The sequence below is a fragment of the Mesoplodon densirostris genome, chromosome 1, assembly GCF_025265405.1.
Source record: "Mesoplodon densirostris isolate mMesDen1 chromosome 1, mMesDen1 primary haplotype, whole genome shotgun sequence".
In the NCBI taxonomy this organism is placed as follows: domain Eukaryota; kingdom Metazoa; phylum Chordata; class Mammalia; order Artiodactyla; family Ziphiidae; genus Mesoplodon; species Mesoplodon densirostris.
This window is the reverse complement of record NC_082661.1, coordinates 34,833,880-34,860,120: the sequence shown is the minus strand read 5'-3', so window position 1 is coordinate 34,860,120 and position 26,241 is coordinate 34,833,880. Positions and strand designations below refer to the sequence as shown.

At 48.8% G+C, this 26,241-nt stretch overlaps 1 protein-coding gene across 2 annotated transcripts; it reads left to right on the top strand.

Annotated features, from left to right (window-relative positions):
• Positions 1-5,536: 5,536 nt before the first annotated feature.
• FFAR4 (free fatty acid receptor 4) lies at positions 5,537-24,280 on the top strand. 2 transcript variants are annotated; one of them, XM_060113562.1, is made up of 3 exons: positions 5,537-6,103; positions 13,562-13,690; positions 23,891-24,280. In XM_060113562.1, the coding sequence occupies exons 1-3, from the start codon at positions 5,537-5,539 to the stop codon at positions 24,278-24,280; spliced, it is 1,086 nt and encodes a 361-aa protein (XP_059969545.1). The 2 variants fall into 2 exon arrangements, with proteins under 2 accessions (XP_059969545.1, XP_059969461.1); XM_060113478.1 differs by having other exon boundaries at positions 13,562-13,707; positions 23,866-24,280.
• Positions 24,281-26,241: the final 1,961 nt, after the last annotated feature.

The following is a 26,241-nucleotide window of genomic DNA, read 5'->3' as shown; positions in this document are numbered from 1 at the left end:
CGTCTTGGATTGCAGAAGGCTCCTTTGGGACTGTGCTGACATCACCCACCCTGTCTTCACATTTCTAGGGCCTGGCCTGGTGCCAGGCGTGTGGTAAGGATGGAGCCATCAATGTGCGTTGTGTGGGCCACTTTCCCTCCTAGACTGGCCAGTGTGTCTCCTCACTGGGAGGGGCCCACGGAGAAAAGCTGCCACTTCCATAGAAATGGACCTTCTCTGAATTGCTTTCCTTTCTGAGTACAAAAATTTGTATTTGCAGCTTGTTTTTGGAAGAGTGGAGCAAGGTGCAGGAATTCCCTGGTGGTCCAGTGGTTAGGACTCTGCGCTTCCACTGCAGGGGGCCCGGGTTTGATCTCTGGTTGGGGAACTAAGATCCTACAAGCCGCGCGGTGCAGCCAAAAAAAAAAAAAAAAATGGAGCAAGGTGATCACCAAATCCCTTTTATGAGTTTAAGTTCCTATCTTAGAGGCAGTGTGGTTGCCATTAAAATAAAGACCATCTTTAAAGCAACAAGCCTTGGGGAGGCGGATCTTCCAAGATTAGGCATCTTGATGACAAGCAACGGGAGTTAATTCTGGCCAATTCAAGCAGGAAAGAAATGCATTGGAAAGGCTCCCTCTTTGTCTGCCTCAGGAAACCAAGTGTCGTCACACTAGGACTCCAACCGTCAGGCCCGGCATCAGCCCCTCTTTGTACATCTCAGTCCTCACAGTTGCTATAAGGCTGACCCCTTCATCTCCTCAGGCGAGATTCCCACAGCAGTGAGCTTGAGGACAGTCCCCAGGCAAATGGTTGGCTTGATGGAACACACTCCTATCCAGTCAGCACCCGCTATGCGATAGGTATGAGGGGGGGATCTGAGGGCTGGAGCAGAGACCACCAACAAGTGGCAGGACGAGCCAGTGAGAAGGGCCCTGGCGTCACAAGCCTGCAAACCCTGCCAAGGACACCCACCTGAGGGGTGCACGCGGAGGCCGAAACCCAGTGAGGCCCTGCGCCCCAGGCTCAGAACCTTGGCTGCATCCACCTTGCCTTTTCCTAAGTGTCTGCTCACTTTTCTAATTTTTATAAAGCATGGCATGTGTTAGGTATGGCTGGGCCACCAGATCTCATTGACAGATACCTGCCCTGGGCCCCTGGAATGTGAATACTTCACGACCAGGTGCTGATCACTTGTCCCACTGGACTTAGCTTTTTTGTTTGCCACTTTCTACTTGGCTTTTGACCAACAGGTGTGATATGGACAGCAGGGGGGATTACAGGCCCGAGGCACACAAAAGCCCGTGCCCTTTCCCAAGAACAGCATGGCTCTCATGCCCTCCACTTTGCACATGCCCGAAGGCCACTCAGTGCCCTTGGGCCTCCTTGGAGAAGAAGCAAGAGGTGGCCCTCCCTGCGCCCTGCTGGCCTGACTGAGGTGGTCACTCAGCTGTGAACACTCAGGGCAGCTTGGCCTGGGGTCTTGTGGGAGCTCCCTTTGATAGGATGGGAGGAGCGGAGGCAGGAGGGACACTTGAAGCGTTTAAGTGTTTACGCAGGGATAAGCGCCCTTTGCACTGTGCTCCAGAATAGATCCTAATTTTGCAAGGAGATACTCTGACCTCTGCAAGGACTTATGTCTCAGCCCCGATAGATGTAGATATATAGGTAAATAGATGATCCATAGACTACCCACAGAGAAGTTTGGAGAGGAAACTGCGAGCTGGAAAGCATTTTCATACAAACTTTATGAAAGTTTTTCCAGAGGGAAATTAAGAAAACCACACACAGGAAAAGTCCCCTCCTCCTGTTTGGTTAAAAATATAAAATAAACAACCACAGAAATCATCCTTCAATTCATCCATCCCTTTAGCTCAGAAACTAGACTGTCCATATTTATATTTGGTGGGTCCTCATCTCCATTTTTACCATTTTATCTTAGAGTGGAAGAGGCAAAGGAGCATGATACTAACACTAACAGTAATTAATGACCATAAGCAGTGAATACAACTCTCACAACCAGGGCTCAGTCTGTGGTTTCCTACAAGGGACATGTGATGTCAATCCACCCTGGTGACTCTGTACCTGGCCCCGTGGACTAAGGGGGTTTCGCAGCCTTGGCCACCTAGGGCCACAGCACAAAGCTGAGCTTCACCAGTGGGTTGGTTAAAGGGTTTATAGAGTTTGCAGTGAAATGCCTACCAGGAAAATAATTACGTATCTGGCTTTTGCCACAAGGTGGGACTTCACAACAGAAATCAATAGTAAGCAGTAAAGTATGCTGAGGCCTCAAGAGGACAGGGTTCCTCAGTCTCAGCACCATTGGTATGTGGGGCTGGACAATTCTTTGTTGTCGGTCTGTGCTGTGCATTGCAGGATGTTCGGCCCCAGCCCCAGCCTCTCCCCTACCCACTGGACGCCAGTAGCAATCCCCTAGTATGACAACCAAAAATGTCTCCAGACATTACCAAATGTCTCTGTGGTGGAGTGTGCGTGTGTCTAAAATCTCCCCCCAGTTAAGAAGCACTGCTCTAGTGGCTAATAGCAGGGGCCCTGGAATCAGACTGCTCAGATTCAAATCCTAGTGCCTGCAACCTGTAGGTGCACTGAATGAGTTTAAAAAACATAAAGGTAGGGCTTCCCTGGTGGCGCAGTGGTTGAGAATCCGCCTGCCGATGCAGGGGACATGGGTTCGTGCCCTGGTCCGGGAAGATCCCACATGCCGCGGAGCAGCTGGGCCCGTGAGCCACGGCCGCTGAGCCTGCGTGTCCGGAGCCTGTGCGCTGCAACGGGAGAGGCCACAACAGTGAGAGGCCCGTGTACCGCAAAAAAAAAAAAAAAAAAGCAAAAAACATAAAGGTAGGCTACCACATAATTTATCTTCCAAACCAGAGCAATTTGAGAGCAAAAGAAGGTTCTAATAATAATCTCATAACCTGAGACTGTCTCAGGAACAGGGATGTGTGGTCAGCCATTAAGTCCACACACAGTGTTGAGCACAGAGCCTGACGCAGTGTCCCCTGGATGACAACTGTGCTAAGTGTGTTACAGGTAGGAATTTCATTTAATCCCCCTAAACCCTATGAGATGGTACTGTTATTATACCTTTTTTTTTTTTTTTTTTGCAGTACGCGGGCCTCTCACCTCTGTGGCCTCTCCTGCCGCGGAGCACAGGCTCCGGACGCGCAGGCTCAGCGGCCATGGCTCACGGGCCCAGCCGCTCCGTGGCATGTGGGATCTTCCCAGACCGGGGCACGAACCTGTGTCCCCTGCATCGGCAGGCGGACTCTCAACCATTGTGCCACCAGGGAAGCCCTATTATACCCTTTTGATACACGGGAAGATTGAAACACTTAAAGCTAAAATAACTTGCCCAAGGTCACACAGTGAGTAGCACAGTCAGGACTCGGGTCCTGGCAGGCGAGTGTCCACGCCTGTGTTCTAACCACTGTCCACGTGTGCTTGGGGGTCCCAGGAAACACAGCGCTGCTGAACGTTCACTGAACCCCACATGGACTTCTAGCTCTGGGTTTTTCACAGTTTCAACATTAAACCCATTGACAAATCTGGGTTTTCAGGGGTTACTGTGATGGAAAGCGAGTACATGGAGGTCAGTGTGGAGCAGGAGATGAGAGTGGCCGTGTCCCTCCAATTCCCAGCTTTGTGGAGCTCAGCAGGGGCACCCATCCCTTTAGGAAGTCATTATTTAAGAAAGAAATGAAAATTTTATTTTTAAAATTCATTCATTTATTGTTTTTCCAGATGGCTACTAAGTTGTTAGGACATAAAGTCAAGTTATTTGGACCCAGCTGCTTAATAAATGGAACTGTTGGGTATTTCTTTTGGCTTACAGGCACTATGAAGGTGATGTGAAAGGAGAAAGTTTGGGAACATCTGTACTCACCATTTTGCCATTGAGAGAACTCTGGAGGGTAATGATGGAGAAGGCTTTCTAGCACAGAGACCCCACTCTGGTTGTCCACTCTGGGGAAACCTCTTCCTGTCTCCATGGCACTCGCACGCACGCGTGCGTGTGCACACACGCGCACGTGCACACACACACACACACACAGCTCTCCTTTCCCTCCCATAGAAACTAATATACCTTGGCTCCATCAGACCGTTACCAAATCCCACTTGAGTTACCTTTATTTCAATCTCTTGCCCTTCATCAACTGTGTCGGGAAGCAAACTGCTTCTCTTTTACTACCTGAATTTAGTCAAGGTTCAAGTTGAACATCTCCCACTGACATGCAATCTGCCCTTCAGATCAGAGGTCACATTGCCAACTCAGGCCCCAAATGCCACAGTGATAAGCAAACGCAAATGCACTCCACCCCCGTGCCAGAGAGCACCTCAAGGCTGGTACACCAAATTTTTAATAAATACACAGAGATGATCACAAGACAGATGGCCTGGTAGTATGGCAAAGGGGAAGATTGTGAGGGTGTGCATGGTGGGACAGTGTCTGGCCAGGGAAGTGGTCACTGGGTCTAGGGCCACAAGCACACTTTCATTCTGTCTAATTTACCATAACAGAAAACTAGACAGCAGGGGTGTGGCGGAAATATCTGGGTCAGGGCCTTGCATTACTAACCAGGGGCCACCCTGGACAAGTCACTTCTTGCTGTGCCTCAGTTTCCTCATCTGTAAGGGGACTGGATTGTCCAGTGCTTTTTAAATTGGGGTGCCAGAGGCACATTCATCACCTGTGTGTGCACTTGGAGTGTCTGTCTTTCCGGGGTGCTAAGTTTATTCAAGATTTTGGGGGGCCCACTCTTTTTACATTAAAGCATTTTATATCTTTGTTCAGAACACAGAATTTACATGGATTTTAATTATGGTAATTAATAATTGATGAAGTTTCGTGCGCAATTACTGTGTGCCAAGTGTGAATCCCTTTATATGATCCTCACAATTACCCAATGAGATATTATCTCCATTTATAGATTTTAAAAAACGAGGGCACAGAGAGATGAACTAATCTACCTAGTCACATGTTACTAAGCAATGATAAACAACTGGTTCCCTTGCCCCCCCAAAAGATCTGGGCCCATTGCAAGGATTTATCCGCAGACCTGTTAGACTTCTCTGGTGAAGCCTGAAAAGCACAGGCCAAAATGATCTCACATTTTGCGATCACAGGTCCAGCTCCGGCACTCCTAAATCAGTTTTAGCTAAATCAGTGGATTAAGGTTATCTTCCGGGTGCCCCTGGAGGATGAAGGGGGCTGGGGAGGCCTTGAGGGGTTTCTGGGGGTTCACTAGGTGGGGTTTCCGGGCCGCTCGGGCGCTCCTATTCGGCCCGAGAGTGGCCTCTGCCTGGGTTGCCGCCTCCCTCCCAGCCTGGGTGTTTCCAGCCGGCGTCGCCGGTACTTCCTCGTTCCCGCGCGCGCCCCAGGCTTAGCTCGCAACGCCCAGCGCCGGCGCTGCTCAGGCGGGAGGGGGCCAGAGGGGAGATGTCGCAACCGTCTCCCTCCCTCTTTCCCCGCCTTCGCACTCAGTCACCTCCCAGATGAGCCCGGTCGCAGACGGCTGCGGGCCTCGGGGTGCCCGGCATGTCCCCTCAGTGTGCGCAGGCGGCGGGCATTGGGCCCGCGCGCAGCCTGGAGCAGGCCAACCGCACGCGTTTCCCGTTCTTCTCCGATGTCAAGGGCGACCACCGGTTGGTGCTGAGCGCCGTGGAGACTGTGGTGCTGGCACTCATCTTCGCGGTGTCGCTGCTGGGCAACGTGTGCGCCTTGGTGCTGGTAGCGCGCCGACGGCGCCGCGGCACCACAGCCAGCCTGGTGCTCAACCTTTTCTGCGCGGACCTGCTCTTCACCAGCGCCATCCCGCCCGTGCTGGCCGTGCGCTGGACAGAGGCCTGGCTGCTGGGCCCGGGTGCCTGCCACCTGCTCTTCTACGTGATGACCCTGAGCGGCAGCGTCACCATCCTGACGCTGGCGGCAGTCAGCTTGGAGCGCATGGTGTGCATCGTGCGCCTGCAGCGCGACGTGCGGGGCCCGGGTCGGTGGGCGCGGGCCGCGCTGCTCGCGCTTATCTGGGGCTACTCGGCGTTCGCCGCGCTGCCCCTCTGCATCTTCTTCAGTGTCGTCCCGCAGCGGTTCTCCGGCGCCGACGAGGTGAGCGCCGGGGTGTGCACGCGGGGCAGGTGTCCGGGAAAGGCTGGCAGGCGGGTTGCGCCGGAAATGGTGATCTGGGATGGTCATTAACAAAAACAACAAAACAATAATAGGCCGGTTGCCTCATTTAATCGTTGTGTCACCGTGCGCGGCACTAAGTTTTATCTGTGAAATTTCACCGTGACCCTACGATGTAGATCTCATAAACGCCCTCCAAAACGTTGTAAGTGGAGCCCCCGTAATGCCTGTAAAGTGCACTATTGAGAGGTTAATGGAGTAAGGGGCTTAGCGGCCAGACAGACCGAACTAGGGGACCCGGAATGACTGATCACATTATAGTAAATTCTGCTTTCTCGCAGTACTCTTATTATCACACCTATTTACAGATGAGGAAGCTAAGGTACACAGAGAGTAACTTAATCAGGGTATCTCAGCCTTAGCGCGAGGAGGAGCTAAGATCGCGCTCAGCAGATTCAGTGCGGGCCGGATGAAGGTACTGCTTTGAGAATCGCGGGCAGGTGTGTGTGAATGGGCCGGGGAGAAAAGGCTTTGTTGACCCAGAGACCCCGGACCTAGTGCTGCCTCTAGGGGGGCTGTGACTTCCCCTCCGGAGCCTCACTTTTTCCAACTGCAAGACGGAAAGATTAGACTAGACCATGGGATCTTACCCTGGGAGCTTTGAATGAAGAGTGGCTTTAGAGTATCTTGGGCGCCCCAAATGTTCCGAAGATTCCAGAGGCTGAGCCCATAAGCTTTATCCTGGGCAGCGCACCCAGAGTTGTCATTAGGATCATTGCGGGGGTCCAGGATCTAAAAAAGATTCTGCGCACAGTTCATGACATTGGCTCGAGGCTATTCCTGTCCCGCGGTACAGAATTGCGGGCGCAGGTTTGTTCTCTTTGCTGCCCTGCGGCGTCGCTGCAGGGTTTGTGCGCGGAGATTCACCCGGGACACCTGACCTGGACAGTGGCCGGCGGTTCTGGCTGTTATCGCGGTGTTAGGTTCTGTGGGCCTAGGTTCTGTGGGCCTCGCGGGGAGGGCCAGGGACAAAGGTACGTAAGCCCTACGGGAAGGCGCGAGTCTCGAGGCTCAGCCTCCTGGAGTGTCTGCCCGAGGCTGGGTTCTCCGCCCCGTGCCTTTTCCCTACCGCGGCGGCGGCAGCGGTCGCTGGTTTTCTGGCCGTGGGACACGAAAGCTCAGCCTTGGCCCTAGGAAGGAGTGTGGGGCCTCCCGGCAGAAATCACAGTCCCAAAGAGAGCCCTACGCAGTGACCAGAAGGGGTGGGAGGGCCGGGAGAGAGGGGGGAAGGCTTCTAGCTGTGAAGGTGAACATAGGCTGACCAGGGGACGTGAACGCAGAAGTGGGCTTCTCTGGACACTTCCCAGACTGGTCTCTCACACAGGCCTTTCACTGGGGAGAGAAGTCTGCATCCTGTGAGATACAATATATATATTGTTTTTAACACAAATCAAACCTCTCTGGGGGGCTGGGATTCTGCCATCTGTCTTTTGATTTTTTTAAGTTATTCTCTCACTGAGTTACAGTGTTTCTGTATTTTTCACAGACTTGAGGGATTTCACAGAACTCGGGGAATTAAAACACATAGAACATATCTTAAGGATATCTTATGTTTCCAGACAGGTATTTTTGTGCCTCCCCCTTTTACAACTGTTTTAGGTACACTCTTACTTAACTGGAAAATAACACTAAAAAATGAGGCTCTTGTCACCTCCCAGCCAAAAACCCAGACTAAAACTTCTTGCTGACGTGGACACGGAGGTTGTTTGAGTGAGAAGGCCTTCACACAGATGCAGGACCTTCCGTGCCTTGCCACTCTGTATTTTACCCCAGGTAGGGCATCTGTGGAGGTTGGAGCCCTACACAGCACTTCCAGAATGACTACAGTTTTACCGTAAGGTGCTTCCGTGGAGGTCTGTGTTGTGGTGGCCTTCCCTCAGTCCCCCTTGGGGCTGGGCACACAGACCCCTCTTGTTTCAATGCAGAAACACCTTGGTCTTAAGAGCCTTTGGAGAGGGATATGGGGAAAGCCACTGGGAGAGAATGGGTCCACACAACATCTCAGAAGATGAGGGGCCAGGTGAGCTGGCTGCAGGACCCCTGTTCCCTGAAATTAGTAGAGGTGGGGTTGGGGAGCTTGTAAGGAAAAACTGGGACAGTCCTTTCCAGCTCTCCATCCTCTGTCTTTTCCCCTACCTGCCCCTCAGCCCCCAGCACACACATATCCACACCTGCCAGTAAGCCAACAAACAGAAAACTCCTGGTTCCTCAAGGGCCATGGCCTGAATAGGTAGGAAACATCTTACTTTATAGGTGGGCCAAGTGAGGCTCTGCAGTTAAAGAAATAAGTTGAAAAGAATGAGAAATAGCAGGGGGAGGGGGAGGGGCCATTTAAAAAAAGGAGACAGAGAAGGATCTAGTCTAGACTGAATTGAAACTCACATTTAAAATGAGCAAATGCTTGTTTTCTCAATCCTCTACTCCCAGCTTCCTGGCTGTAGATTCCGCCTGCACCCTCCTACTTGGACACTAAATATGGAGGTTTTGGATGGGGGGACATTTTCCTACCCAAACCACCAGCTGAGAGAACTAACTCAACCCAGGCTCATGCTGGCTCCCTCCCCTCAAGGAGCACCGGCCCGGGAAACAGTGCCTCTCAGAGTTTTCTGTTTATCTGAGCTCCCCCCACAAAAAAACCCCCAAGAACAAGATTACCTTTGTCCATTTGGGCAGAGTACCAAGCAGTCAAGGTGACCAGACTCTCTCAAACTTAAATGAAATGATAGACAGCCTAGAAAATGCTGAATAATTTGGTATTAGGAGTGCAGGCTTTGGAGTCAGAGGTTCTGAGTGAGTCCCATCTCTGCCATTTAGGAGCTGTGAGACAGAGGCAAGTGGTCTCATCTCTCTATACCTCACTTCCCTCATTTGCCAAATGGGCACAATAACAGTATTAACCTTATAGGATTACTGTGGGGACGGAAGTTCAGTAAAGGAGCTAATAACACCTGGCACATACACAGTTAAGCGCTTAAGAGTTGCCAGCTATTATTAGTTTCCTTATCTTTGGTTATAAATATTTTAAACATTTTTCAAACAGTACAATTCTTCCGACTGCGGTAAAATAAAAGACTGCCATTTTAAGAGGGTGGACACATCCTAGCAACTTAGACATCTCAGCCGGGTCAGCTCAGCCTATGCCAGTGGAATTCCTGCCTGTGTATGCTGTGGCCCTGGTGGGGCGTGACCCTCATTGGCAGGTGGGGAGGACAGTCCACCCTGGTCAGAGTGTGCTGCCCATTGATTCTGCAAACACTTACTGAGCACCCCTCCCTCCTGCCCCCGCCGCGAGCCACACGACCAAGACACCGTCCTTCTCTTCAAGGAGGGGCATGTGGATCACGCGCATTCTGGTCCCAGACCCTGCACAGTTCGGTAACCCCACAGTAACCCCACGAGTTGGTGTTCTCTTGTTTATTTTCTGAAGGAGAAGATGCCTGTAGTTACAGAATGGGCAAAGGATGGAACCAGAAGTTAGCTGGGGTCTGTCTGTTCCTCCTGGTGCCTCTCCCGTGAGCTCACACTTCCGGAAGAGCGCTTGGTCCCACTGCTCTGCACTGCCCCAGTTCAATACCAGGCCAGTAATGCCGTCGTGTCCCTACTGAATGTGGATTGGCTGATGAGACAAACAAGTTTGCTCATATTTGTTAATATTAGAGGATACTTTTAAAATATAGGAAAGTAAGTCCATCTCTTGCCATGGGTATGTCCTTTCTTCTCTGCTGGGAAGCTGATAGGAGAGGAGATATATAACTAGGATTCCTAGTTCCTTAAAATGACTTTGAAGTCTTCCATTTTGTTTGAAGAGGTGGGGCAGGGAGAACTATTTACAAAGGTGTCCCCAAGGGTATTCCAGGAAGAGTCATTAGAGAAGCTGACCTTAAACAGCTGGAATCAGGTGGCATTTGCAAATGAGTCAGCCAGTGTGGGGAGGGGTCAGCCCTTGAGCAGTGCCTGTAGATAGATGTCCCCCATTTGTAGGAAAGTCTTCCTGGAAAAGAATGAGTGACATGGGGGACTGGAGGGACCTCACAGGCGGAGGAGATAGCCCACAATGTTGGCAAGAGATGGTGCTGGAAGGGTTGGTGGGGGTCAACTAGAGAAGGGTCAGTGACACTCCCTTTAGGGCATTGGGACTTAGGAGGTGAGAGATGGCCGGGTCTGTGGTCTGTGGTCTGTGGGGGGAGGGGCAGCAGTGAGAATGAGCTTGTGGTGGGTTGGATAGCTATTAAGGCAGAACCTAGGAGTTCCCTCTGAGTGGAGAGGGAAGAAGAAGGTGGAAGGCCAGCACTCAGGTATCTGACAGCTTGGAAAATGGCGGCTCCATGCCCGGAGTTGATGATGCAGGGGGTGGAATCTTTGGGGTGGGACACTGGAGGCTAGAAGTGCCTGTGAGGCATCCTATAGAGATGCCGACAGGGCAGTGGGGCCAGAAGACTGGTCTGGAAAGAGGAGATTGCAACAGCATCTGCAAAAAGCCACCATGGAAATGGATGAGATTGCCAGGGAGAGATGGAGCTTGGGATGGGAATACCAGTCACGGTCAACCACACTTCACACCACTGTACGTGGCCTCCCATCTACATCCTTTCTGGTCCAGACACTGAGCTCTAGCTTCCTCATTCCCTTGACTGAAGCCCCATCCTTCCAGGCACAGCTGACACAACCCCTCCTGGATGCCGCTTTCCCGGTGACTCCACAATCCCATCACCTAGAGCTCTCTGGGCTTGCCGCTCTGTATTGAAGTTTCCTAGTGCTTTTCTCCCTCCCTGACTGTAGCATAGCCTCCTTTCCCATCCTCACTGTGGCCTCACAGTGGCTCAGTCACCATGGCTTGAGTCAGCGAGTGGTTGGACAAATAGATTAAAGGACACTGTCATCGGCTCAGCCAGCTCTGCATCTGTAGCTCAGTAACAAAGCAGGCCCAGCACTTTTGGTTTTCAAATTTCCTTTTTATTTTTTTTTAAATTTATTTATTTTTATTTATTTATTTTTGGCTATGTTGGGTCTTCGTTGCTGCGCGCAGGCTTTCTCTAGTTGCGGTGAGCGGGGGCTACTCTTCGTTGCGGTGCGCAGGCTTCTCATTGCAGTGGCTTCTCTTGTTGCAGAGCACGGGCTCTAGGTGCGCGGGCTTCAGTAGTTGTGGCTCATAGGCTCTGGAGCGCAGGCTCAGTAGTTGTGGCACATGGGCTTAGTTGCTCCTCGGCATGTGGGATCTTCCCCGACCAGGGCTCGAACTTGTGTCCCCTGCATTGGCAGGCGGATTCTTAATCACTGCGCTACCAGGGAAGCCCAACACTTAATTTTCTGGAGTGTATCTTTCCAGTCTTTTCTATGCCTGTGTGTGTGAGTGTGTGGATAGATACCTTTTCATTCGCACCTACACATTTTCTTCAACAATATGAGGCTAATGCAGGCAGATTATTTAAGGATCTGTATTTTTGTCCCTAATGTAGAGGGAACACCTTGCTCTATCATTACACAGTCTTCTACAAAATCTTGTTAAGCCTGGAGAGGGTTAGGCAGACATCCTGGAGAGGGTTTTCAGAAAGAGTTGGGGGCTCTTGGGGGTTTTAAGAAATGCTTCTGGGGTCATCTGTTTCTCTGCCCTCCCTCTCTGTACATTTTCCCATCACAAACATAAGAATTAGAGACTAAGTCACACTCAGGGCTGGAATCTGTTTCTTCTGTTTGCTGCTTCAACATTTCTGCTGATTTGTGTTGCCCACCCAATGTACTGGAATAAGGGGTCCCTGGTGGGTGGAGGTCTGAGTACAAGCATAGGCTACCTGGATTTCCCAAAGAGCCATGGTCACCGCACTGTCAATATTCGGAAGATCCTTGAGAGACACAGATTTCTTTCCAATCACCAAAATGTAGAAAGCTCTAATAAACCTTCTTCCATCAGGTGTGCACAGTGTGGGTGGGGATGAAGGAACAAGTTCTTAGAATGTCCAGTGCACTTGTAAACCATCTAAACAAAACAGGAAAAGGAAGCAGCATTCTCACCCCCAGCACCCCCTCAGGGTACAAATATAACTAAAGCATTCTTCCCTGCCTGACTTGCCTTAGCGTTTTTGGTAGGTTCCGGTATATCCTGTATAACCACTCAGCTCTTCGGAGATGATTAAAAAGGGCTACATGTTTAGTGTTTTAGACTATTATTTTAGGAGGAAATTTCTAAGCTTTAGCTTCCTCCTCTGTGTAATGGGAAAAATAACTATGCATTTCAATAAGGTTGTGATGAACATTCAATGAGATAATGTATGTAAAGTGCTTCCTGGCAAAGAATAAATGCTCAGAGAATTTTAGATACTGAATAGGAAAAGGAGTGATTATTGGACTCTATTTTGAGTTTGACCATGCAATTATGATACACGTTGGGAAATGCTAAAAATTCTTTGCCTTTGCTTAGTATAGCATTCAATAAATATTGGTTAAATGCATGAATGAATGAATGATGCTATGAATAATGGTACTACTTCTGGACTGTGGTTAAGATGCCTTGTCCACCAGAAATCAATAATGTGGTTTTTTTACACAGAATATGCTCTTAAAAAATCTGTTCTATGTGTCCAGAAGTGTGTAGGGCTCTTGTTTTCTAAAGAGTTTTGTCCTATAGTCAAGCAGGCGCTGGAGATTTGTGTTTGGGAAGATAAATAGAGCTCTTGTCATTGACCTATTTGTTCATTGGAAAAAATTGTTGCAGCAGCTTAGTAACTATCCAGTGAGGTCGGGGAACATGTTTCGGGGTTTGTAGTTAGTGTCAAACATTTGAATTCAACGCAACATAGTGACAGCAGCAAGGTCACAAGCCTGCAGGCTCTGCTGCCCATCCAGTGGTTTTACATCCTGATGGCCGTGGCTGCATCTTCACGCTGGGGCTGTCGCATTCTCCCCTGGAGGAGAGGCACACCTCACTCCTGGTTTTATATGTTTGCGTGTAGCACATAACTTCCAATCTATGTAAACTTTCAGGGGTCAGATTTTTCCCCTGTAAAATGAAGGTCTTGGAAGAGACGGCTCAAGGGCTCTTTGCAGCTCAGCCCAGGGAAGTGGAAAGAGCACTGGACCTGGAGCCATGCCTGGGAACTGACTCTAGGTCTTCCCAGCCTGGGACCCTGAGGCCCACGTGCCTCCCCTGGAAAATGGGGATAATAATTATGGTGATTCTGAGGGTCAGAGGGGAATGACTTGTAAGTGGGGTTGTGTGGGCAGTGGAAGGGAGTCTGGGGTTTCTGGTCATACCAGTTGTGTAACAGCAAAACACAACAGGGTAACACAACATTGTAACAGTGCCAGGTAACCCCACCTGGGGCTGAGCTAAAGGCCAAATAAGAAGCCAGCATTAAATGACCTTCTCTTCCTTTTTGTAACTAGGAAATTCCGATTTGCACACTGGTTTGGCCCAGCATTGCCGGAGAAATCTCCTGGGATGTGTCATTTGTTACTTTGAACTTCTTGGTACCAGGACTGCTTATTGTGATCAGTTACTCCAAAATTTTACAGGTATGTTTGCTTCAAGCGCCGTGGCTGAACTTCACTCAGGCTTGGGGTATTTCAGATGAACCTTAGCATTTCCAGGTCAAAATTTACCTTAGAATTCGCACCAGCCCAATCCTGGTTCACTGCCCAGATCCATCCCTCTGCAACACTGAGGGACAAAAGTTTGGTCTTTTTAAAAAAGTTATATCTATGTGACTGTTATTATTATCATTTGTTTTTGCTGATCACTAAAGTAATACAAGCTCATAAAAAATTAAAGACATAGAAATGTGTAACACAGATACTAAAAATCTGGTCTACCCCCACTGTTGACAATTTAAAGTACATTTTTTCAGGTTATTTTTCTTATAAATTTATATATATATATATATATATATATATATATATATATATATATATACATATACATATTTCTATGCAATGTGAGTATGTATATCTGTGTACATATAAACACATATACGTATATATATATGTGTGTGTATATATATAATGAACCATATAAAATGGTCAACTGTAAAATATCAACTATTACCATGGTTCAACCCAATGTTCTTTTTTTAGATTTGAGATAATGCTATTTGCTTTGTAACTTCCTTTTTTTGATTAGCACTGTATCATAACATCCTTCCGTATCGGTTCCTGTATCTCTGCCTCATTATTTCTAATGGCTTCATGGTTCTCCATCATATAGTTGTGACATAATTTATTTTATGGGCTTTTGGGTTGTGTCCATTGTTTCCCCATCACAAACAGCAGTGTGGTGATAAAGAATGTACACTTTTAAAAACTTTTATTGAAGTACAATATAAATACAGAAAAGCACACCCAGCATACATGCACAGCTCACAAATTGGCCACACTCCCAGAAACAGCTCCCAGAAACAGAACGAGAAACAGAGCATACGAGAAGCCCCTCCTCTATCCCTCTGATTGCTACCCCCCACTCCGAGGGCATGTGCCTTGCAAAAGTGCACTGAAATAGGAAATGATCTCTACCTTCAATGTGACTATGTACAGGGACATAAAAAAGACTTGCCAGCCTCTCTCTTACCCCTTGAGGCAGCATATTTGCATGCGAGGTGCTGGCCCAGGCAAATGGCGTCTACATGTGTTCATGCTCATTTTAGAAGGTTTAATGCGAAACCCTTGAGTCCTCTCCGAGGTTCACTGTTGTTGAATCTTGGTTTTATAGCATATAATGGGTCATATGGCAAACAAGCAGGTTGAAGTGGGGCCCTTAGGTCCTGCTTGCTGTCTGGCCACTTTTATGGCCCTTTTGCTGTAGCTAAAGATCTGTGACCTTCTTAGATGCTTTAGAACCCAAAGCCAGGCCAACCTCCATCCGAGTCTTCTAATCTCTGGATCCTGTGTGAGACGGCCCCCCCATGTTAGTCCCTAGACTCTTCCCCACCAGTTGACTTGTGACCTGTTTAAGTGACGTCCCACCTGGGGCTTGTTCAAGGGTATGAGGCAGATTCAGGCCTGGAGCTGAGGTCTGTAAAGTGCTTGCAGTGGGGGCCTGGCATGTGTAAATGCTATGTAAGCATTAGTTACTATCATTATGGTAAAAGAAAAGAAGGGAGGGAAGAAGAAAGAGAAATGGAGAATGAATTTTTAAAAAATTATTTAACAAATATTTAAATGGTGTTTACAATGTGTCAGGAATTCATTTAATCCTAACCAGAATTACAGATGAGGAAACCAAGGCACAGAGAGGTTAAGTAACTTATGAAAGGTCACACAGCTCATAAGCAGCAGGATCAGGACTTAAACCCAGGCAGTCTGGTTCCAGAGTCCCAAGACTTTAATTCCTCAGACATCTGTTAAGAATTTGCTCTGTGCAAAGTGTTGTTGGGGAGTAGAGATTGGTCAAGAGTAAGCAAGTCACACTCTCTATCTAGAAGGAGCTTTAACACAAGAAAGGGAAGGGGGAGACAGACAAAGGTGCTGCTATTCAATGCAGTGAAACCCTGAAACACATTAAGGAGTGATGCTGAGGCTTAGTGTGAAAACACTTTGCAAATTGTTAAAAGAGAAAAAAGAGGAAAAGGGAGAAAAGCAAAGGGCCATAAAAAACACGGAAACCAGAAGGGGTTATTTTAATAACCTGGCTTTGAGTCCTGAATCTGCCCCTTACTTGCTGTGTGGCCTTGGCAAGTTACTTACCTTCTCTGAACCTCTGTTCCCTCATCTGCAAAATAATGATCAAAAGTCCAACGGTTTAAGATTTTTGTGGGATGCATAGGAGATACTCCTGGTGGGACTATGGTGAGTGTCATGCCTGCCTGTAGCAGGGGATAAATAAATTACAGCTGTCGTTAATTGTTAGGCGAGGCTGTTCCTCTAATCCTCTCACAGCATGCTGGGAAGAGGTACTGCTGAGATTTTTGAGAGAATAAACAGCAGGGCCCAGATTTGGAGCACCGCAAGAACATGGGACTGGCCCTAGAGCAGAGCTGGCTGGCTAGATGATGGCTGGGCAGAAGCTGGCAGCGGCATCCGACCTCTCCTCCTTGGGCAGCCCCACTCCTGAGTCCCTTAGAGGCAAGAGGGTTCTGATCTGTCCGTTTTCGCTCGTGCCTCATGGTTCTCAGCCACCTTCTGAGGAAGGACTGACTTATTCTATGGAAAGGATATTCTTTTCCTCGGGCCAGGGCCCAGCTGGAAACATCCTAGGAATCCTCGAGCCCTGATGTGTCCTCTTATCCATCTGCCTCTAACTGCAGTTCCAGACACTTTGCCTATAAACTCACAGCCAGCCTTCTGTTCTTCCCATCCCAGACCTCAGGACAGCTCCTGGATGAATCCGAGTGTCTATCATGACTCACAGTTATGAAATGGTGCTCTGAGCAGTGAGTCAAAGATATAATTTAGATCCCATCACTTCCCTCACAGACGGAGGAAAAGCCAAAACCCTCACCTTAAGGCCCTGTGTGATCTGTCCCCTGCCTGCCCCTCTCGCCTCACCTTCTCCCCCTCCCTCGTGTCCTTGGGGCTCTTTCTCACACACGCCAACACACTGCTGCCTCAGGGCCTTTGCACCTGCCATCTCCTCTCCTGGATCTCTCTCCCCCAGACTTCTGCGTGGGCCACTCCCCCACTTCATTTAGGTCTCTGCTCAAAAGGCTCTTCTCCAGAGAGATTCCCCATCATTCTCTAGTCCCTGACCCTGATTTACTTCTCTTCAAAGCACTTCCAACCCCTGTCGTATTCCATTTGTGTGTATTTACTTGCATATCATCTGTCTTGCCCACTAGAATGCAAGCTCCCTGAAGGCAGAGACTTCGTTTTGTTGACTGCCATAGTCCTGTGCCTAAAACAGAGCCTGGCTTATTCATCGTAGGGGCTTAATAAACACTCATTGAATGAGTAAGACACAAACTTGGATCACACTGAAAGGGCCAACAGCACCTTCTCCTTTGGGACAGTGGGAAAACCACTGGACAAAGAGTCACGAGACCCGGATTCTAGTCCAAGCTTTATTACTGTGTGACCTTAGGCAAGTCGCTTAATGAATGTGGGCCTCAGTTCCCTCTGGAGCCAAGTGGGCCTCAGTGGATCATTTAACACAATAAAATGAGAATTGCAGATATGATAATGCTTTGAACAAACTGTTAGACTTTAACATGAAAGAGATCTAATGTGATTTTGAAAATTCCAACATTAATGCAAATCTAAGACTTTCAGAAGATTACGTTCCACCCCACCGGCAAAACTGACTACTGACAGTATCCCAGGAGGACTATTACATTTGTTCTCACTTTGCTCCTGTTTGTAACTTGGAAGCAGGTAAGCTGCCAGGTGGAGAGCCTGGGTGGGGCCGCCTAGCTTGCCTCTCTCTTCCTCTGAAGATACTCATAACTCAGAGACCCTGAATCAGCCTTTCTGCTGAGCTTTTTCTATCAAGAGCAAAACTCTGTAAAATCAATTGAACATCAATATGAATTAGCTATATTCATAGAGACACAATTAGCAAATCATTTGAAACCATAGGACAGATAACTACACCACCGACCCTTTTCCCACCAACCCTACCTCTCACCTGTCTCTGCTGCCTCTAACTCAGGTACCATCTCTAGGCCTGAGAAATGTCTCTTTCAAATCACCCTGACTTTTATTCCTCACAAGCAGAGTGTCCCCTAAAGCATTCTCTAGAACTCCATGGGATGTTAGATGTTAGAAAGGGTTCTATGATCAAAGGAGTTTGGAAAATGCTGGGTTAATCAAAGTTAAATGGGTTTCTTTGCTGCAGGCCTTCTCAGAGCCTTTATTATGCTCGTGAACTTGAGAATCTCCACCTCTGGAGTAGAGTAGGCAGTACTGCTAAACCTGGCTGCAGACTGCCTTTTCCCCACGGAGCTCTCTCTGGGCTGGTGCTCCACAGACTCTCCTTTGGGAACCGCTCTTCTCAAGTCCCTACCCTGGTTGCTGGATCTGCCCTGGGTGAGCACTGAGAGGAGGCTTCACCGGGGCTCTTTTTTTCCGGGGCTGCTTCAATTGCTCATGGCAATGGCCTTTTCCACCCTCTGCCTTCCCTGCTTCCTCTTTCCTCCTGACTCAGGCGTGCTCTACATCTCCAGTGGCTTTTTCCTATCAACAGTTTCCCAGGGTAATAGTCTCCAGGCCACTCCTCAGTGCCTTTGATCAGGCGGACCATGCTTGCTGGTGGGGCTTGGTTTATATTGTCACCCAGTAACCAGCACCATGGCAGGCTTTGTGACAGCTTATAGGTTTCTTGGTCCCCCTCTCCCTTCACCCCCAGGCCCCTCACCACCCAAACACTAGAATGGAAGGGCGGGGTGGGCAGGGCTACCTTGTTTCTTGCTGTGCATCCGGCACCTGTAGGAGTGCTGGCCACATAATAGGGGCTCAATAAATATATGTTGAATGACAGAGTGAGTGTCTGGCCTGAAGTTGGAAAACCTTCACCTATCTCAGGGCTTAACTGGGAAATGAAATCCCTTTCAACTAAATATGAAGGTCTTAGGTAGTGAACACGTGGCCCTTCCTTTCTCCATACCTCGATCTCATTCCCCAGCTTTGGGGCCTGCTTGCCGGTGATGGAAGGGGAGGTTGGTCCTCTGGAAAGATGGAGTCTGTTGTCTGATGATTCTAATAGGGAGGTTGTGGATTGACCAAGCAGCCCTCAGAGGAGACCCAACCCCAGGGGCCGGAGCTGGGTCAGTGGGAGCGACCTCTCCCCACATCCACTTGTCCGCAGCTGTGGTCTGGTGGCGTGGGGTGACAGAGGGATGTGGGGTGGGGAGAAGCTTTGCTCGTAGCCTTCAGATGCTCATGTGAATGTGAAGGCAGAGAGTCTCAGGCAATTTAAAAGTGACTTTTCAAAGGACTGGGGGAGAAACTCCAAGCCTGTTGTCCTAGATGAGTAGTTCTCATATTTTAGTGATTAAGAATTACCTGGGGGACAGCTTCCCTGGTGGCGCAGTGGTGAAGAATCCGCCTGTCAATACAGGGGACACGGGTTCGAGCCCTGGTCTGGGAAGATCCCACATACTGTGGAGCAACTAAGCCCATACGCCACAACTACCGAGCCCGTGTGCACGCCTAGAGCCGGTGCTCCGCAACAAGAGGAGTCACCACAATAAGAAGGAGCCCACGCACCACAGCGAAGAGTAGCCCCCGCTCGCCGCAACTAGAGAAAACCCGTGCAGCAACGAAGACCCAACACAGCCATAAATAAATAAATAAATAAATTTATTTTTTAAAAAAAGAATTACCTGGGGAGTTTATAAAAAGTGTGGATTCCTGGGCCCACTCAGACCCACAGAATCAGAGTGTCTGAAGGTGGGCCAAAGCATTTACATTTTATGGAGTGCCAGTGACCCTGATGGTGGTGGCCGTGGACCACGTTCCCGGGAGCTCTGTCCTCTGTCCTGGTAGTGGCAGTGGTGTGCCTGGCAGGGAAGAGCGTACCCCCTGAGGTACCCTTCCCCCACTTGACCGTGAGGCCTTGAGCAAATCACTTCACCTCTCAGGGCCTCCGTCTCTTGTCCCCAGAATGAGAGCATACCCCACAGGCTTGTTTTAAGGATTAAAGTTAATCCTCAGAAGTTAATCAAGCTTTTAATTTGATCTAAAAGCACACCAAGCATTCAGCGTAATGCCAGAGACACTTTAAACCCTGAACAAAAGTCGACTAGTCTTGTCATCTAACGTGGGGAAGGGAGCAGGGGAGGAGCTGCATTTTAGTATAGTGGGCCCATTTTCCTTCTCACTCCCTCAAAGCTGTGGGAACTGCGGATGGAAGGAAATGGGGTAGCATCAGTCAGTGCTATAAAAAGAGCCAAACACATGTTCACTTGGCCGTGAGTCAGTTGTTTTGCTGTCTGCTCACGGTCATTGTCAGACACTTGCCAGAGCCCTGGACCACAGCAGCCACAGGGCTGCCCAGCCCCAGGGAGCCGCAGTCTGGTGGGACTCAGAGGTAAGAATGATGCTTCAACATCTACCATAGAATATGTGGCAAGTGCCACGTGAGTACCTGAAACAAAGTGCTGCAGGATGCCAACAGCAGATGAACCAGGATGCCCTCCCGGAGTCCCTGGCATTAGAGCTTGGAGTTACAGGCTGGATGGAAGGATTTCCACTGACGGAGATATTAGAGGGTGGGAAGGAATTAGTTTAAGTTTTAAGCATGGACTGGAGTCAGACTGCCAAGGTTTGAAGCCCAGCTCTGCGACTGCTTAGTTGGGTACTGTTGGGCAATTTCCTTAACCTCTTTGAGCCTCAGTTTCCTCCTCTGTAAAATGGGGATCATCACTTATCTACAAAACAGAAATAGAGTTACAGATGTAGAAAACAAAATTATGGTTACCAGGGGGTAAGTGGAAAGAGGGATAAATTGGAAGATTGGGACTGACATACACACACTACTATATATAAAGTAGATAACTAATAAGGACCTACTGTATAGCACTGGGAACTCTACTCAGTACTCTGCAATGGCCTATATGGGAAAAGAATCCAAAAAAGAGTGGATATATGTATATGTAGAACTGATTCGCTTTGCTATACACCTGAAACTAACACAACATTGTAAATCAACTATACTCCAATAAAAATTAAATTAAAATAAAACAAAATAAAGCAAAATAAAATGGAGATCATCAAAGTACATATGTCACAGAATCGTTGGGAGAATTTAAAGAGATAAACCAAGTGATATGTACAAGGATTTGGCACATAGTAAGTGCTCAATAAGTATGAACTTCCATCCACATCATTCATTCAAAAAATATCTAGGGAACTCCCTAGCGATCCAGTGGTTAGGACTCCCCACTTTCACTGCCAAGGTCCCGGGGTCAAGCCCTGGTCGGGGAATTAAGATCCCACAAGCTGCATGGTAAGGCCAAAAAACCCCCAAAAGAACCCCCAAAACCAAAAAAAAAATCTAAAAGACACTGTACCAGGGACTCCATCCTTCTTGGCAGAGCAATGTGGACAGGACTAGCAATGAGGCTGCTGTTGGAATCATCCTCATGTGCCCACCAGGCTGCACTTAGCTTACTCAGAAGTGGTGCCATTTCCCCTGCAGCCTACCCACCTGCCCCTGGGCAGCTGTTACCCTCCCAGGTCAATCACCCAAGGTCTCAGATTCACCAGCTTTCACCTGAACACATATTCTAACTTTGATTCTACACAGCACCTTCCAGCTTAGATGTGCCAATGTGACTTTTAGCCTATGGGTCTGAGCAGTCACCCCGCTGCAGAGCAGGGGGTCGGAAGTAGAAGGCAACTCCAGGAAGAGGGCTGGAGCCTTTTATGATATCACTCATCTTCAGCTCACCTGAGCTGGAGTTTCACAGATGGGGGCTTTGACCATTCATCATTAGTAGAGTGACCTTCAACAAGCTACTCAAATTTCCTGAGATTCAGTTTCCTCATCTCTGGAGTGAAGATAATAATAGCACGAATCCGGTGAGCAGTTTTGAAGATTAAATGTGACAATTTATAAAACAAATGCTTAGTACAGTGGCTGGCACACGGGGAGCCTTTCATGAAGCTCGGTGATCCTGATTCCTGTTGTTCTTGGTGGGGAGTGGGTGGGAAGGAAGGGGTTCTGTTCATTCAGCATCTGTTGCCTGGGTCACTGTCACCTAGAAGTGGACCAGAACTACTACACAGGAGCAGTTGTATTTAATCACAGGACAATTAAATGGCTATCCTTTAATTAGCTAATTAGAAGTATTCTAAAGAGACTATTTTAAGCCATTCGGGTCTTGGAGTTAATCTTGCCCCAAATTTGAATGATTCTGATTACTTTCTAATTGCTTCATCTCTTGAGATTCAATAATTTTAGGGGAATGGTCCTAGGAAGGCCCGGGCAGAGCTAACGATAAGAGTTTTGGGGCTTCCCTGGTGGCTCAGTGGTTGAGAGTCCGCCTGCCGATGCGGGGGACACGGGTTCGTGCCCCAGTCTGGGAAGATCCCACACGCTGCGGAGCTGCTGGGCCCGTGAGCCATGGCCGCTGAGCCTGCACGTCCGGAGCCTGTGCTCCGCAACGGGAGAGGCCACAACAGTGAGAGGCCCGTGTACCGCACAAAAAAAAAAAAAAGAGTTTTGGCTATTAAAGTCTCCAGACATGTAAGCACTCACTGTGTGCCCAGCAGCCTGCTCCTGCAGGAGAAGCAGGACACAGGGCCAGACTAAGCAAAGGCAAGTTAGCAAGCACCACGAATGTGGCAAGACATTCGGAATTGGATCTCTTACCTGGGACAGAGGTCACAGGCTGGAACAAAGCATGTCAGGCTAGTGGGAACAGGGCCCCATCGCATCCCAGGCTAACTGTGCCCCAGTCTGCGGCCACCTCCACCCCAGCCCATCCTCACCCCCTCACGCCCACCTCTTGGCACTGTTAAAGCTGAGCAGGTGATGGGGGACAGCAGGCCTTCTGCCTACTGGCTGTGCTTAGAGGAAAATTAGAATTAGGCATAAGCGCAGGACTCTGTATGTATCCCCAGGGCAGTGTGAGCCTAAGCACTGGGGTCTTTAGAGCCTCTGGGGAAGCCCCACCTTCTCTCTCACGGACTCAGCTTCTGCGGGGCTTTTGCCCTCTGATGTGAACAGTCCTAAGGCTCCTGTTTTCAAAGTACTTTGGCTAAACCCTCTCTCTGGAGGGCCTGTTTCCTCACCTGTAGAATGAAGGTGTGGAGTAGGCCTTGGCTACTCAAAGTGTGGTCCTCGGGGCATGCAAAATCAGAATCTACATTTAAATAAAATAGTGCTGAATGCCTCACAGGCAGAGTGAACTCTGAGAAGTGCTGCTCCAACCATGCATGGGCCCATCTAGCTCCAACACTCTGGTCCTGAGGTGTTATGAAGCATTTGTCTGTTCCAAAAATACTGTTTTTACGTGGGACAGTGGGGTGAGAGGACATGCAGGGCTTTATTTTAATCTGGTTAGCCTGCCTCAGTTGATGGGCCTTATGTCCAAGGCTGCCCACAGCCAATTAGTAACCAGCTTCTCTGATTGATGCTGAAGCAAGACCCTCTAACTGACCAGAAGAGACTGGGCAGAAGGTTCGGAGAGCAGTGCCTACAAGGGCTCCTGAAAGAAGAGTCCAGAACACCCTTCTGAACCCATGTCACCAGAGTTGCCTCCTTGCCCACAACCCCTCCGCTCTAATGCTGACCCTGCTCGTTAGTACAAAATATTAGAGGTCCTTTCAGTTCCACTGTTGAGAATTTATTCTACTGATATGCTCACCTAGGTGTGCAAAGATAGGCGCGAGGATGTTTATCCTACCAGCTGCCACCTGTCACCTGGGGGCATAAATGGGAAATGGTTTCAGTTTTTCAACACGTGTCACTAGCAGTGCTCTGGCCAGCTCCTCTTTCTTACTGGGAAGGGGAGTCTTGAATGACACCTAAACCTGTGTTCACACATCTCTCTTCTAGACCATTGCATTCTGGCTTTGCACTTCCCCTCGTCAGCACTATTTATAACACGGATGATCTGCCTTATTTCTCAGGAGGCCAGCTGACCAGCGCATCCTAAGCGTGGGCAGCGAGCCAGGCCTCTGAGAAGGGCGCTCTCTCCGCACAAAGCTCCAAAGCCAAGTAGTCCCAGTGCAGCGAGAATGGCAGATTCCAACTCCTGGGCCTCCTCTGCCCCTCCAAGGTCAACACTGCCGATGTCCTGCCGTAAACTGTGGCGCCGGCTCTGTTTTGTGTTTCTGCAGATCACGAAGGCGTCAAGGAGAAGGCTCACGATGAACCTGGCTTCCTCGCAGAGCCACCAGCTCCGTGTGTCCCAGCAGGACGTCCGGCTCTTCCGCACCCTGTTCCTGCTCATGATCTCCTTCTTCGTCATGTGGAGCCCCATCATCGTCACCATCCTCCTCATTCTGATCCAGAACTTCAAGCAAAACCTGGTTATCTGGCCGTCCCTCTTCTTCTGGGTGGTGGCCTTCACCTTTGCCAACTCGGCCGTCAACCCCATTCTCTACAACATGTCACTGTTTAGGAACGAATGGAGGAAATTTTTTCACTGCTTCTTCTTCTCGGAAAAGGGAGCCATGTTTACAGACACATCTGTCAGAAGAAATGATCTGTCTGTTATTTCCAGCTAGTTAATTTTTCTCTGTAGGCGTCTATTTGTCACTCTCTGGCAAGCCATGGTGTGTTTTCAAAGGGAGTTTATTTCCAGGATGGTCGCACCAGGGTACCTGCTTTAAGAAAATGTAACCTATGCAAATGCACATTTACAGCACCAGTAGATTGAGGGGTGATCATGCTGTATAACAGTTTTATCCTTTATAAAAGTATTTGCTGTGGGTTCCTTTTCAATATGAACTTTTTCAGTGTGTAATATGATTAAGTTTAATAATTTTTATTGTAACTGTTCAGCAATCTCATCTCCTACATGTAAAGGCACGCCTTGCCAGTTTCCTGAAGTGAGTCTTGGAACAGGTCCAGGACCCAGATTTTTCTTCTGAAGAGTCATGGCCACTCTAGCTCCCCACTCTGGATTTGCAAGGCTGCAGGATCATTCATTAATGTCAAGAGCGCTTGAGGAATTTCCAAGGAACAAGGATTTAATTTCCAAGGAATTAAAGGTGACTTTATTTTTCATTTATAAAGGGATGCCATGGACCCCTTTAGGAGAAACTTTGTCATGAAGTCAGAGAGGAGGTCGGATGACTCCAAACATTTGACAGTGAGAATAGGAGTGATTCCCTTCGTTGATCCACCTGTCAGATGCCTCTTAAGCACATGCTGTGGCCAGTGTTCTTGGTGGTAAGAATACAGCAGTGAACCGGACAGCCATGGCCCCTGCTCTCATGGAGCTTGTTTATCTTCTAGATGGGGGCAGCGAAAAACCAAACATAAGTCAACAGACAATATAGTATTATAGAGTGAATTAGCATCATGAAGAAAATAGGACAGTGATGGCAATTTAGATGGGGTGTTGAGGGGTCTGCAAAGACCGTTCTAAGGGGTATATTTGAGCCAAAAGGTAAACCACGAGAAGGAGCCAGCCATGTGAATCCAAGGGAACGGGGCTTTGCAGATGGAGCAGACGCTGGTGCTGGTGCAAAGAGGCTTGTGTACTTGTGGGACAGAAAGAAGATAGGTGTAAACAAAGCAAACTATTGGCTGAGCCTCCTGTATGCCGGGCAAGTCCTTGATGCCAAGACAGAGGGATGCTGTGCCGGAGACCATCAGCTGAGACCAGAGAGGTTACAGGGCTGGATTACACAGGGTCTGGGAGGCTACCATAGAGAGTTTATTCTGTGTTCAGTGAGCAGCCACTGGAGGTTTGCAAGTGGATGCTGATGTGACCTGCTCTGCTGGTCGCTGTGCAGGGAATGAACTTTGTGGAGCAGGAATAAAGATGGAGACCAGTTAGGTGGCTGTTGAAGCAGAGAAAGAAGATGGGGAAGTTGGAGGTGGGTGGCATCAGTGGGGGATTGTGAGAAATGATCTTGGGACATACTTTGGGAAGGCAGAGCAAACATGATTTATTGATAGACAGGATGCAGATTAGGAGGGAAAGAGAGGCTTCAAGGGTGACTCCTGACAGTGATTGGATGGAGAGCAGGCAACAAAAATGGGGAAGACCAGGAGAACGGGAAATAGAAGGACCAAGAGTTTCATTTGGGGCCTATACACGTGAAACTCCAGTGAGATCCAAATGGAGAGCAGGCAGTTGGGTGCAGGGATGTGGGGTGTGGGCCTGAATAGACAATGTTGGGAGTCATCAGATAGTGTTTGCAGATTTATGGTTTTATGAAATATCCCTGGGAAGAGAGAGAGAGAAGAAACCAGAGCCAGCGAGAACCCAGGGCCACGCCAGCACTTGGAGCTTGGGCCAGTGGCTGGAACAGTAGCTCAGGGCCTGGCGCATAGGACATGCTCAACCAATCTTTGTCACCAAGTAAATCAGAGCCAGTAGTTGTCTTTGCTGGTGGAGTTTCTTGAGCAGCTTGCTTTTGAAGTAAGCTTTATTACAAGCTTGAGGACTAGAGGACAGGGATCTTTTGTTCATCTTTAGTTAATAAATTTGGGAAATTAAAGCTGCTTTTTGAAG

What these genes read in the sequence shown, in the direction of transcription:
- FFAR4 (XM_060113478.1), top strand. Translation starts at nt 5,537, where the DNA reads ATGTCCCCTCAGTGTGCGCAGGCGGCGGGCATTGGGCCCGCGCGCAGC. An exon ending in GGTTCTCCGGCGCCGACGAG is followed by an intron (nt 6,104 to 13,561) that starts GTGAGCGCCGGG and finishes TTTTGTAACTAG; the next exon opens with GAAATTCCGATTTGCACACT. An exon ending in CAGGTATGTTTGCTTCAAGC is followed by an intron (nt 13,708 to 23,865) that starts GCCGTGGCTGAA and finishes TAAACTGTGGCG; the next exon opens with CCGGCTCTGTTTTGTGTTTC.